This window comes from Lissotriton helveticus, chromosome 5_1, assembly GCF_964261635.1.
Source record: "Lissotriton helveticus chromosome 5_1, aLisHel1.1, whole genome shotgun sequence".
NCBI lineage: Eukaryota > Metazoa > Chordata > Amphibia > Caudata > Salamandridae > Lissotriton > Lissotriton helveticus.
This window is the reverse complement of record NC_136065.1, coordinates 1,921,208,804-1,921,222,675: the sequence shown is the minus strand read 5'-3', so window position 1 is coordinate 1,921,222,675 and position 13,872 is coordinate 1,921,208,804. Positions and strand designations below refer to the sequence as shown.

Genomic DNA, 13,872 nt, shown 5'->3' with positions numbered 1-13,872 from the left:
CTGAGAGCCATGCTCCACTGTTGTCTGCTGGCTTCTAATGTGCCCTTACACAGATGTAGTTTTCCTGATTACAGTATGGAAATTGATTCACCAAAATGCCAGGACTAGTAATGTTCTCTTCGACCCCTTATGATATCATAGCTTTGACTCCCGTCCCACCCTGAGTAGCCTCCAATTTGTTGCAGCGGTATTAAGGAAATGAAATGGAGTGTGTGTATTGAAAGAAAATGGGACTTAAAGTGCCTCACTTACTTTCTCTCCATTCCGTGTCCACAGCATTTGCAAGTCCTTACGCCAGGGGTAGCAAGGACAGTGCCAAGGCTTGCCTATCATGGAAGAGGTGACATACTAATGCCACACATATCAACAAATTATGAAAAACTGAATGGAAATGTAATCTGGAAGCTTTGTTGAGTGTAGGGCAGGTGAGATAAGAATACAGAAACCAGGAAGTGATGCAATGAGAGAGGAATATAATTTGCACAGCTCTAGTGACAAGAGATGTGGCCTAGGGGTCGAGTGGACGGCATTGTTATCTTGTGGCAGGTGTTGTCTACTGGATATTATTGTTATCTAGCATTAGGTGTGATCTACTGGACAGCCTTGTTATCAAGTGGTAGGTGTGGTTTAGTGCACAGCATTGGTATCTAGCTGTAGATGTGGTCTACTGGACAGCATTGTTGTCTAGTGGTAGGTGTGGTCTGGCAGACAACATTGGTGGCTAGTGGTAGGTGTGGTCCAGCGGACTGCATTGTTATCTATAGGTAGGTGTGATCTAGTGACCAGCATTGGTAGTTAGTGATAGGTATGGTCTAGTGGACAGCATTGTTGTCTAGCGGTAGGTCTGGTATAGTGGACAGCATTGGTAGCTAGTGGTAGATGTGGTCTAGTGGACAGCATTGTTATCAAGTGGTAGGTGTGCTTTAATGGACTGCGTTGTTATCTAGCGGTAGGTGTGCTTTAGTGGACAGCATTGTTATCTTGTGGTAGGTGTAGTCTAGTGAACAGTGTTGTTGTCTAGCGGTAGGTGTGGTCTAGTGGACAGCATTGGTTGCTAGTGGTAGGTGTGGTTTAGTGGATAGCATTGTTGTCTAGAGGTAGGTGTGGCCTACAAGACAGCATTGGTATCAAGCGGTAGGTGTGGTCTACTGGACAGCATTGTTGTCTGGTGGTAGGTGTGGTCTGGCAGACAACATTGGTGGCTAGTGGTAGGTGTGGTCTAGCGAACAGCATTGGTAGCTAGTGGTATGTGTGGTCTGGTGGACAGCGTTGTTGTCTAGTGCTAGGTGTGGTCTAGTTGACAGCATTGGTAGGTGTAGTCTAGTGGACAGTGATGTTGTCTAGCGGTAGGTGTGGTCTAGTGGGCAGCATTGGTAGCTATTGGTAAGTGTGGTCTACTGGACAGCATTGGTATCTAGTGGTAGGTGTAGTCTAGTTGATAGCAATGTTGTCTAGTGGTAGGTGAGGTCTAGTGGGCAGCATTGTTGTCTAGCGGTAGGTGTGGTCTAGTGGACAGCATTGGTAGCTAGTTGTAGGTGTGGTCTACTGGACAGCATTGGTATCTAGTGGTAGGTGTGGTCTAGTTGATAGCATTGTTGTCTAGCGGTAGGTGTGGTCTAATGGGCAGCATTGTTGTCTGGCGGTCGGTGTGGTCTAGTGGACAGCATTGGTAGCTAGTGGTAGGTGTGGTCCACTGGACAGCATTGATATCTAGTGGTAGGTGCTGTCTAGTTGATAGCATTATTATCTAGCGGTAGGTGTGGTCTAGTGGGCAGCATTGTTGTCTAGCGGTAGGTGGGATCTAGTTGAAGTAGATGGCCTTGCAGGAGGGCGCTCTAACTCTAGAACGGCTTTATTTTAATTTCTAATTCTAGTACCAATTTATTTTTATGAGCCTCTGTTACTCTATTGTGAACTATAAGTGAATAAAAGCTGTGTAAAGTGCTCACATCAATGTGCACCTGATTACAGTACTGTACATCTGATAGTTAGTAAGATGGCTTAGTGAGATGAAGGTTTGATGTTTACACTAAGCACTTTTTTCTGTTTCATTGTTGAAAATTTGATAACTGGCACACAGCTCATTGGAGATAACAATCCTCTACTGACGTGGCACTATTTATTGAAAAAACGAATTAAATATATTAGTTAGTTACCATATGAGTGGATTGTGTGCGGATTCAATATTTTCTTAGCTAAGGAATCAGTCAGTCGTTTAATACATATACCACAGTGAACCATTGTTGCCTTACAATTAGATTTACCCTATGTTCCTGGAGGTTTAGAGTGTGGCTGATGTTTTTTTTCAAAAAAGAGGGGCTTATTTACAAGCCCCATGCGCTGCTGGTGCGTTTCTTTTCTTTACGCACTGGTGGCGCAGTGTGCCTGTCCATATTTACAAGATCTCATAAAGTAACCCTGCGTAGCTTTTCATGCCCTTGTAAATATGACCCCCTTTCACGCCTTAGTCTGCATAAAAGGGGCGTTCTATGAGACGTTGCTGTGGGTGTTCCCAAGGAACATGCATGGAACATGATTAGGGCTCCCGGTGTTATGCTATTTGTTTTTTACATTTCCGTCTTTATTTATCCATATTTATTTTTTGTCATCTTTATCTGTATTTATTCATATTTCTTATGGAGTGTGTGAAAAAAATAAAGCTGAAACTGGTATATTTCCATATGTATTTAACCACTAAATATGCAGTCATGCTTAAATGCCTGCCAGGTTTCAGTGATATGAACACCCACAGAAGATAAATCAATGCACTTATATGAAAATATGCACATTTCAGTATCAGCCTTATGCATATCTACTGCTGTTTAAGCCACAGCTGTGACCACAATGCCATAGGATCCACAGAATTATAGGTTCTATACATACATATATTTATTGTGCAGCCTACCTTGGCACCTGGCTCTCCTGGACGACCCTCTGGCCCCTGTTGTAAAAGAACAGAAACAGTTCTGAGTTTTCGTGTTTGCACATTTCTTAAAGCAAGCTTTCTACACATGTAACAGTCCTAGTAAGGGCTTTAGTTGGGAAATGATCCTGGAATAAGGACAACATTGGGTATGTTTCTCTTTTAGTGTGACATAAAACATAATTTTACATGTCTTTTGCGTGTGTCTAGGACTTCTGTCACCCAACACGCTGCTCTTTCTGTGTCTCAACGTCTCGTTTTAGTTTTCTCTTGGTCCTGCTCTTTGTTCTCGTCTTTATCTCTTCTGTGGCTCTTTCTTTGGCAAATTTGTTCTCTGTGCCATTTTCAAAGTCTCTGTGATTTCCACACGCTTATGCATTCTCTCCTTTCTCTCGTCCTCTCCTTTTTATTTCAATTCTAGCTATTCATGTTTTTTGTGTGTGTTTTTTTAGAATTATTCTCTTCTGTCCAAGCATAGCTCCCTCCCCTTTCAACTAGTTCTAATTATGCCCCTTTCTGGCTCCTTTTCTCGCGCATTGTGTGTATGCCCCCACCTCTTTCCCTGATCTTGCTTTTATCTGTCAAACCAGCCGAGACTTTAATCAATCAATCAATCACAGACATTTATATAGCGCACTACTCACCCGGAGGGTCTCAAGGCGCTAAGGGGGGGGGGGGGAGTGCTGCTACTGCTCGAACAGCCAGGTCTTGAGCTTCTTCCTGAAGGAGAGGTGGTCTTGGGTCAGGCGCAGGTCGGTCGGAAGGGAGTTCCAGTTCTTGGCGGCCAGGTGGGAGAAGGACCTTCCTCCTGCTGTCGATCTCCGGATGCGGGGGACGGCGGCGAGGGCGTGGTTGGCTGATCGGAGCTCTCGTTTGGGAACGTGGAAGTTGATGCGGTTGTTGAGGTAGCTGGGGCCTTGATCGTGTAGGGCTTTGTGTGCGTGGGTGAGGAGGCGGAAGGTGATTCTTTTGTTGACGGGGAGCCAGTGCAGGTCTCTCAGATGTCCGGAGATGTGGCTGCGTCGTGGGATGTCGAGGATGAGTCTGGCTGAGGCGTTCTGGATCCGCTGGAGTCTCTTCTGGAGCTTGGCGGTGGTTCCGGCGTAGAGGGCGTTGTCGTAGTCCAGTCGGCTGGTGACGAGGGCCTGGGTGACCGTCTTCCTAGTCTTGGTGGGGATCCACCGGAAGATCTTCCGTAGCATGCGCAGGATGTTGAAGCATGACGAGGAGACGGCGTTGACTTGTCTGGTCATGGTGAGGGAGGAGTCCAGGATGAATCCCAGGTTGCGTGCGTGGTCTGTCGGTTTGGGTGCGGTGCCCAGGGCGGGGGGCCTCCAGGAGTCGTCCCAGGCGGACGGCGAGGACCCCAGGATGAGGACTTCTGTCTTGTCTGAGTTCAGTTTCAGGCGGCTGGTCGTCATCCACTCGGCTACGTCTTTCATCCCTTCGTGAAGGTTGGCTTTGGCGGCGGCGGGGTCGTTGATCAGGGAGAGGATCAGCTGGGTGTCGTCAGCGTAGGAGATGATGTTGAGGTTGTGTTGGCGTGCGATGGCTGCGAGGGGGCTCATGTAGACGTTGAAGAGGGTGGGGCTCAGCGATGATCCTTGAGGGACGCCGCAGAGGACTTCGGTGGCCTCTGATTTGTACGGTGGTAGGCGGACTCTCTGTGTTCTTCCGTCGAGGAAGGAGATGATCCATTCCAGTGCTTTCTCCTGGATTCCGACGTTGCTGAGGCGCTGTACTAGGGTGCGGTGGCAGACCGTGTCGAAAGCCGCGGAGAGGTCTAGGAGGATGAGGGCCGCTGTTTCTCCGTTGTCCATCAGGGTTCGGATGTCATCGGTGGCAGCGATGAGGGCGGTCTCGGTGCTGTGGTTGGCTCGGAAGCCAGACTGTGAGGGGTCCAGGGATCCATTCGTCTCGAGGAAGGCGGCCAGTTGCTTGTTGACGGTCTTCTCGATGACTTTGGCTGGGAACGGGAGGAGCGAGATGGGGCGGTAATTCTTGAGTTCGGTGGGGTCCGCCGTTGGTTTCTTTAGTAGGGCGCTGAGTTCGGCGTGCTTCCAGTTCTCCGGGAAGGTGGCGGTGTCGAAGGAGGTGTTGATGATGTCTCCCAGGTGGGGTGCGATGACCGCGTCGGCCTTGTTGAAGATGTGGTGAGGGCAGGGGTCGGTCGGAGATCCGGAGTGGATGGAGTTCATCGTGTGGACGGTGTCTTCGGTGCTGATCGGGGTCCAGGCGCGGAGGGTGGTGGAGGGTGGTGGTTCGGTCTTGGCGTGCGTCGGTTGATTGCTGAAGCTGTTGTGTATGTCCGCGATCTTGTTGTGGAAGTAGGAGGCGAGGGAGTTGCAGAGGTCTTGTGATGGGGTGATGTCGTTGTTTCCGGCGTTGGGATTGGAGAGCTCTTTCATGATGTTGAAGAGTTCCTTGCTGTTGTGTGCGTTGTTGTCCAGCCGGTCCTTGAATGCAGTTTTCTTGGTGGCGCGGATGAGTTGGTGGTGCTTCAGGGTGGCCAGCTTGAGGGCGGTCATGTTGTCCGGTGTTGGTTCCCTTCTCCAGGCTTTCTCGAGGGCTCGGCAGTTCTTCTTGGAGCTCTTGAGTTCGTCGGTGAACCAAGGGGCCTTCTTGCTGCCGGGTCTGCTGGGCGGGGTCCTCAGTGGGGCGAGTTCGTCCGCGCAGTTGCTGATCCACTTCGTGAGGTTGTCGGCGGCCTGGCTGGGGTTCGCTGAGCTGGCGGGGGGGTGCTGGCTCAGGGAAGCGGCGAGCTGGTCGGCTGTGATCTTGTTCCAGCTTCTTCGAGCAGCCGGTTGCTGGTGGTGGTGGATCGTCGTTCTTCTGAAGGTGAAGTGGACGCAGCTGTGGTCCGTCCAGTGGAGTCCAGTGGCGTGGCTGAAGGTGGTGTCTTTGCTGGATGAGAAGATGGCGTCGAGTGTGTGTCCGGCGAGGTGGGTGGGGGTGGATACCAGCTGCTTGAGTCCGAGGTTGGCGAGGTTGTCGAGCAGGGTGATGGTGTTGCGGTCGTTGTTGTTCTCCAGGTGGAAGTTGAGGTCCCCCAGGAGGATGTAGTCGGCGGAGGTGAGGGCGTGCGGGCTGATGAAGTCGGCGATGTCCTCGCTGAATTGTGTGCGTGGTCCCGGGGGTCGGTAGATCAGGGTGCCTCTGAGGATGGTTCTCGGGTCGGTGTGGATCTGGAAGTGAAGGTGTTCGGCGGTTTTCAGGGTGTCGTCGGTGTTGGTCGTGACGTGGATGGTGTCCCTGTGGATGATGGCGATGCCTCCTCCAGTCTGGTTGACGCGGTCTCTCCGGGTGATCTTGTAGCCCTCTGGGACTGCGATGGCGATGTCGGGCGCTGAGGAGTCGTTCATCCAGGTTTCCGTGAGGAAGGCGACGTCAGGAGCTGTGGTGTCGAGGAGGTTCCAGAGTTCGACGGCGTGCCTGTGGACGGAGCGGGTGTTGATCAGGATGCACTTGAGGTGGTTGTTGCTGGTGATCGGCTTGGCGGGTGCTGGTGTGGGGCGGGTCCGGATGCAGGTGAACTTGCAGGCTTTGCAGCTGAAGGGTCCGTGGGTGTGCTTTGGGGTGGCTTGGTGGCATCCAGGGAATCCGTCGGTGTTGAGTGCGATGAGTTCGGTGGCGCTGTAGGACAGTCGGGTCGTCCTCCGTCGGTGGGGGCCAGGGGTCCTGGCACTAGGCGCGGTCCAGGCGCGGACGGGCGCAGACGGGCGCAGACGGGCTTACCTTTGGCGCGCCTTCGGCGCACAATCGGCGCGCCCGCTGCGCGTCAACGCTGCGCGTTCGCACGGTCGCCATATATGGCGAAGTGCGAGGGAGGGCGGAGCAGCTGGGAGGCGGGAGCGGGGAGGGTACAGAAAGAAAAAGGGGCGGGGTTAGCGGCGGTGGCGGGAAGCGGGGAGGGATGAGACAGGGGCTACCAGGGAGACCAGGCAACAGGCAATAGAGGGGGACAAAATACAGAATTACAGTATACCACAGTAAAAATACAACAAAACAGTGGAAAGGCAGGAAGCTAGCACAGACCACGCTGCTCGATGGCAGGGGGCGTGGTCACGCGGCGGCAGCCGGAGCAGAGAGGCAGGCAGGCGGGGAGGCACACGCCGCAGCTGGTGGCCGTGCGGCGCGGGGGGTGTCCTAAACTAGGTCTTCTTCTGAGACGTTTCAGAGCTCAACGGGTCAACAACGAAAGGTAGGCCCGCATGTCACAAGTACCTGAGTAACAAGCATTTGCAATGCAATAGGTCTCGCATTAGGAAAGTGTGAGCTATTGGTATTGTAAATGACAATTTTTTTAATATGTGTTGGCTTTGAAAATATATAAATTAATAGTATTGTTATTCACAAAGCCAATAGCTTACACTTTACTAATGCGAGTCCTATTGGCTATGGCAATGCTTGTTGGTAGCAAGCCAGGACAATGCTGTTGTGGTGCTTAGTGATGCTGTTGTGGTGCTGAGTGATGATGTGGTTGGGCTGAGGGATGTGGTGGTGTCCCAGAGTGATGTGGTGGTGTCCCAGAGTGATGTGGTGGTGTCTGTGAGTGATGTGGTGGTGTCCCTGAGTGATGTGGTGGTGCCCCTGAGTGATGTGGTGGTACCCCTGAGTGATGTGATGGTACCCCTGAGTGATGTGGTGGTGTCCCTGAGTGATGTGGTGGTGTCCCGAGCTGCAGCCAAGCAGAAAGTCTGTACCTGTATGATATGTTGTCAGTTTAATCCAGGTAAAAGTGTCCCGGTGGAACAAGGTGGATTCCAACCTCCTGACCACCCTTTTGAAGTCCTCCAGATGGATTATATTCAGATGGAGCGATGTCGAGGTTTCAAGTATGTCCTTGTAGTTGTATGCGCTTTGTCCAGGTGGACAGAAGCATATCCAGTTCCAGATTACACAGCCGCGACCACTGCCAAGCAGTTGGTTCGTGAGTTCTTCCCCCGTTATGGACTCCCTAGGGTCGTATATTCTGATAACGGCCAGCCATTCTCCTCAGAGTTAATGAAGCATGTTTCCCTTTTGTTAGGGTACCAGTGGAAGTTCCATTGTGTACGCCATCCTGAAGCAGCAGGTCTCGTAGAGAGACATAACCAGACTCTGAAAATCCGCATCGCCAAAGTATGTAAAGAGAAAGGTGTGGACTGGCTAGTAGCTCTGCCAGTCGCTTTGTTCTATATGCGCATGGTCGCACATTCCAGATCAGGTCTGTCCCCGTATGAGGTCGTTTTCGGCCGCCCCCCTAACATGTGGGGTACACCCAGACCCCGAAGTATTACCGATGTTTCAAGTAATATGCTGACAGATTACCTAGCCTCCTTGATGTCTGCCCTCAACTCTTGTCGTTCACAGGTTGCCGCCGCATTTCCAGACAATACCGAGGTGGCACCGCATGAAATCGTTCCAGGATCCATGGTCCTGGTGCGAAATTTTGACCGCTCAAGTCCGCTAGAGCCTCGCTGGAAGGAGCCCCGACAGGTTCTCCTCGCCACCCGTACAGCCGTGAAGTTGGAGGGACGCAAAGGCTGGGTGCATCTTTCACATATAAAGAAGTTTTATGGACTGAAACCGGTCTCAAAGAACATTTCCCAGGATTCAAAGGATTACCAAAGTACTATTCTTAAGGACTGTCCCGCAAAGAACAATGATACTGCACCCTCCCCGTTAGAGGAAACTCCACAGCAGGAGTATAAGTTGAAGCTCCGGTCTAGTAAAATAAGTCAGCCAGTTTGATTGTCTAAGTCCTCCCCTAGGTGAAACGGTTAGACTGTTTCTGACATGTATAAAATAGACCCCCATAGTGAGAGAGTTAGTCAAAACTCAATCCGATGTATCGTTTTTCTATGTTTCATATTATTTCTCAGCATTATGATTTCCTGCACCAGTTATGCATTTTACCTGTATTTTCCAGTTTCTCATGTAAATAAGTCTGCTAATGTTACGGTGGAGCACACGTTTAGTGATCTGCCTCCTCATGAACTCTCTTATCGCCTCGCTATGCGAAATAATTCTTTCATCCGCATGTTACATTATTCACACCAGACCAGCAATGCCACTAATTGTTGGGTGTGTGGTCGACTCCCCCCTTTCCAGACACCGAAGGGAGTTCTGCCACTCTTTCCTTATCCTTTTTCACATAATGGTTCGTGTGGAGCATGGTCCACGTTAACGTCATCCTCAACAGATATGTCTTTTCTTAATAGTACATGTTTTCCAGACAAGCAAGGTCTCCCCCACAGAACCGGGTTAGATCTAGAAAATGAAGTGTATAATTTAGGTAATTATTCTTCGAATTTCATGGTCCTGAATGTTCAGTCTGATACTACTCCAGACTTACCTGCAATTTCAGTACTACCAGTCAAAGGCGAATTATGTGTCCGAAATAATGGTTCTACACACGTAGGACATAGTGATTGTACTACTATTGTCAAGTATAGTGACAGTGGGAAATCTATTTTCAAAGCTTCACGTCATTCTTATTTTATTTGTGGTCAGACCGCATATGTTCGTCTGCCCCTCGATTGGGAGGGAACCTGTTACATTGCCTTCCTACTGCCACCGGTTTTTCTAGCCCCACCCGACTACCATAGGAATTCCCACCTAGTACATACAAGACACAAGAGAAACCTCCCGATTGTCGATTATACTGAAACTGCTCTAGAACAATATATAGATATCAATAAAGGTGTCTTCCCTTATTTAGGTACAGTTGTGAATAGTAAACTGATACGTAGGTTAACCAGAACCCTTGAAGCAGTAGTAATTGAGACTACTTCTGCTCTAAGTAATTTAACCGAAGAACAATCCTTTATGAGAATTGTCGTGCTCCAGAATCGTCTCGTCCTTGACGTCATATTGGCCGATAGGGGCGGGGCCTGTAGAGTCATCGGATCTAGTTGCTGCATTTTCATTCCAAATAACGCGCCGTCTGTTTATTCAGCTATAACCAGACTTCATAAAATTGCCCATCTGTTACACCAAAATCCAGGCACCTGGACATGGTCCGGTTGGTTCTGGAATATAATTTCCGCCTGGGGATGGAAAGTCTTGTCCTTTCTAGGTATTGCAGTAGCGATCATATTTAGCTGCTGCCTCTGTATACAATGTGGCCCTGCGATTTGCGGCATTTTTGCTACCTCTTGTATTCCTAGTCCCAAGCCCCGTTCTAAATCCCGTTCCAAGAAAATTCGAGACGAGCAAATGATACTGTATGAAATGATAGATGGTATCATGAATATTGATGTTTCCTGATGGAAACGTAGTGACAAGGAGGGAATGTGGAAAAGTAAATTTTGCTATGTTCTGTGTCCCTACGCGTCCTCCATCATATGTTATCTGTGCATGATTAATATGCATATGTTATTCCCCATGTTCGATTAAAGACGCAATTATAGTTGTGTCCACCTTTAGTATGTCAGTTTCCAGTTCTCGTGAATACTACGAATATCAGGCCTATGTAAAGCTACGTTGCCACGTTTCTCAGTGTGCACGTTATTCCATTGTAAAATCTCCGTTTCTAGGCCTCAAAAGGGCCTGGACACCAGATTCAGCTCCTGTCCCCTGAAGCCTCGCTGAGGAGCGATACAGCCCCCGCCTGTATCCTCGACCCTTCACTTACTTCCTGCCTCACAGTGCCCGGTTCAGCCTGGCTCTGCCTCTGAGTCTGCCAAGAGTATGTTATGATTCGAGTTATCAGTACAGCCCTCCTTCTCTGCATTCCTAAAGCTACTGAATCGCATCAATAGTTTCCGTCATTGTCTAGCCTCTACGTCTCCATGTAAGAGAAATACTGCATTTAATGATCATTTAATATTCTTCATCACGCACTACATGTAGAATAATGCATGCTCCAGTCTTAGAGTCTGTTCGCCTTTACCCCGATAACATTTGGATTCTATCAACATGTTCTCTAAACATCAGATACTAGATACTGCTTAGGTACATGTCGCCCTGACTCTCCAGACTTCAGTCTCTGCTCCTAGCACAGAGTTCATAGCCCCCAGCTTCTCCTAGTAACACGTCATTGCCAGTTTGCGCGCACCATCAGGTTAGAGGTCCCGGCTCCTTAGGTAGCCCCCTCCATGGTTTCCACCCCATTCATGACATATTCTGTTACGTTTGCATCACATGTCTATGTATACGCCCTGTTACACCTCTTTTCACCCTTATCTTTCGCGACTGCTACGCGTCATGCCTATTGCTCCACCCACTGCTACGCCTATTGCAATGTAATGCTATGTGTTTGCGTTATGTATATATGCTCATGTATCTGTTATTAAATACCACGCTAGCCTTCTTGTCCAGATCCTGACCCCGGCAGCGCTGCCAGGGCTTGCCATCCTATTCCTGTGCAGGTTGTCCTGTTCCTGTCCTTATGCTGTATTAAACCTGCAAACTCCTACTACCTCGAATCTTGACTCTTATTTATTGAGCTATCTGTTATTCATTTATGCATTAAAAAAGAGAGGTATTATTTATTTATTTACCACATAATGGCGCCCGAATAGGGACTTGCCCTTTCCCCACGCGCCGGTGAAGCCACGCCGGCCCCCTGACCCTCTGCAGCCGTGACGGAACCATACCGTGCACGTGCAGATATTTCTGCTTCAAGTATCCCTCAGGCCCACGGAGGAGACGGAGGAGGCGGTCCAGCATCCAGACGAGGCGGTGGAGGAACGCGGCGAGTCCCGACCAGAGCCCAAGCCGAGAGTCCAAGGTCCGAGGTATCCGGAGGCCCACCCGTAACAGAAGTCCGAAGTTCGTCCGTCCGTCGTCGTAGCAGTCCAGTCCAGTCCGAGGCCTTCCGTTCTTGCTGCCCGGTGAGTACCGTTACTGGGGTAGTATCTAGACAGGGTCAATTTAATTGACTCTGGTCCGTGGGTTGGTGGTACACAGACCCACAAACGAAGTGTCCACTTCGGTGGATACGGGTCCTGACGTGTCTCTGTATGAGACCGGTAAGTTTCGTACTGTTTCAGCAGTGCATCTAGTTTCTGTTCTAGTCAGTTCTGTTCTCGAGAAAATTCAGGTATTCTGTGTCCTGTATTCCAGGTTGTATTCTGTTCGAACTGTTATTCTAAATGTTCTTCATGTATTTTGATGTTGTGGTATGAGTGTGAAGTAGTTATCGTGTTTATTGTGTAATTACGTATTGTGTCTCAGTTACAGTTCAGTCATGCCCTTGTTTTCTAAGTTACGTCAGTTAAAAACTAGAAAGGGTCTGCTGGAAGCAGCAGTTCCTGTCCCGCCTAGGGACAGTCCAGGTCATTTTATGTATCAGAAGCATGGCATAAGTGCCATATTATATCTAGATTTATGGGTAGAGTATACCAAAGAGTTAGAGGAAAAGTATAGATGGCCTGTGTCAGGCACATGGGATGCCGAGTGCATCATGAGAGTAGAAGAAGCATTATGGAAAAAGAAAGCCAGACAGTCACAGAAAGATGCCATCGAGTTATGGTGCAAAGAATCTCATAAAAGAACCGAAAAAGAAATCAGAAAGTCAGAATTAAGTAGAGAATCCTTGGAACGAGCCCAAGAAAGGGAATTAATCGAGATTGGTGAACGAGTTAAAACCGAACAGTCAGACAGACAGAGGCATGCTCTTATTAAGGGTATGTATCCTCTTCTTGCCGAGGGCCTGCCAAAAGCGACCCCGGAGGCATCCAGTAACTTTCCGCCACCATTAGTTCCGACCAAGCTACGTCACAAACAGACCGCAGCTGATATTTTCATTTCGTCCTATTTGGACGACACAGTCCCAGAATATGCAAATCCTGTTCGCGCTCCGCCAGTCCCTGTAAATCAGGCACTCCCCGTTTCTCCAGACACCGGGGTACCCCTTGCAGTACCTGTTACGGCCCCCCCGGTCCAGCCCGCCATACCAGTTCAGCCCGCATTTCAATTTCCTGCCACACTAGTACGAAGAGGATCAGTCGACGATTCTAGTTTAGGGGCCGCAGGAGGAGGTCCTCCTCAGACCCCGCCGCCACATAAGCGTTTAACGTCAGCCGAATTACATGCACAAGCGTCACAGCGTACGCCCAGACATCAGTCTGTAGCAGAAATAAGAAAAGCCCTTAATGAATGCGGCTATGATCCAGTCCCAGGCGAGGATAATATGGTTTTATATTCATTACGTGTAAGAAAGGTGGCCGAGTATCTAGTCACCCTACCGAATATGAAAGAAGATCTAGACAGAATATATCGTTTCATCCGTACAGGGGATGATCCAGAAAGCATTGGCGAAGTCATGTCTCAAAGGAAAGCCGAGATCCAGCTCATGATACTAAAGTTTTTGATTAATTGTTTAATAAGAGAACAAGATTACCCGTCCAAAGATCAAGCCGAAATGAGAACCCTGACAAAGTGGAGTGATAATATAGCCGAGGGTAAGCACAGGACCATCAGTGCTATGGAAAGTATGTACAAGAAAATCCGTAAAGAAATAATAAAGTTACACGAACAGCGTAGAGCAGCACAAGTAAGCGAGAAAGAAAGTAACTCTGATACTGAAGAGGTAGACGACGAGAATCCCGCCAGAATAGCGTATGTAGGAAAATCTAGATTTCCAGATCGCCATTTACGCCTAGAACACAAGTCAACTTTCCATCATCCAGCACCAGAACAAGGTTCTCTAGAACAAGTGTTTCAAGCTACCGATCACATTCTGAAATCACGAATCGGTTACAGTGAGTTAAGTACTATGCATGAACAAGAACTAGCCCGATCAGCAGTCCGATGGATTACTGATTCTACCACTTTTCCAGACGAAATAGTGGCACAAATGTTTCTGAAAATGCCCCCAGCCGAGCAACGACTGGCGGGTATGTATATGATTCAGCACCTCATTACATTGTATGAGGGTCAGCACTCTGATCCAGGCCCGTTACATGATATCCTGAACGAGTTACTCCAGTATAGATGGAAAGGTTTAGGTACCGATTTAA

At 49.0% G+C, this 13,872-nt stretch overlaps 1 protein-coding gene across 1 annotated transcript in view; it reads right to left on the bottom strand.

The window, feature by feature from the left end:
• Positions 1 to 13,872, bottom strand: part of LOC144756035 (uncharacterized) — a 218,525-nt gene that overhangs the window by 126,867 nt on the left and 77,786 nt on the right. The window contains exon 8 of the mRNA XM_078645514.1: positions 2,906 to 2,941. Coding sequence (XP_078501640.1) covers positions 2,906 to 2,941 — 36 coding nt within the window. The remainder of the gene's footprint in view (positions 1 to 2,905; positions 2,942 to 13,872) is intronic.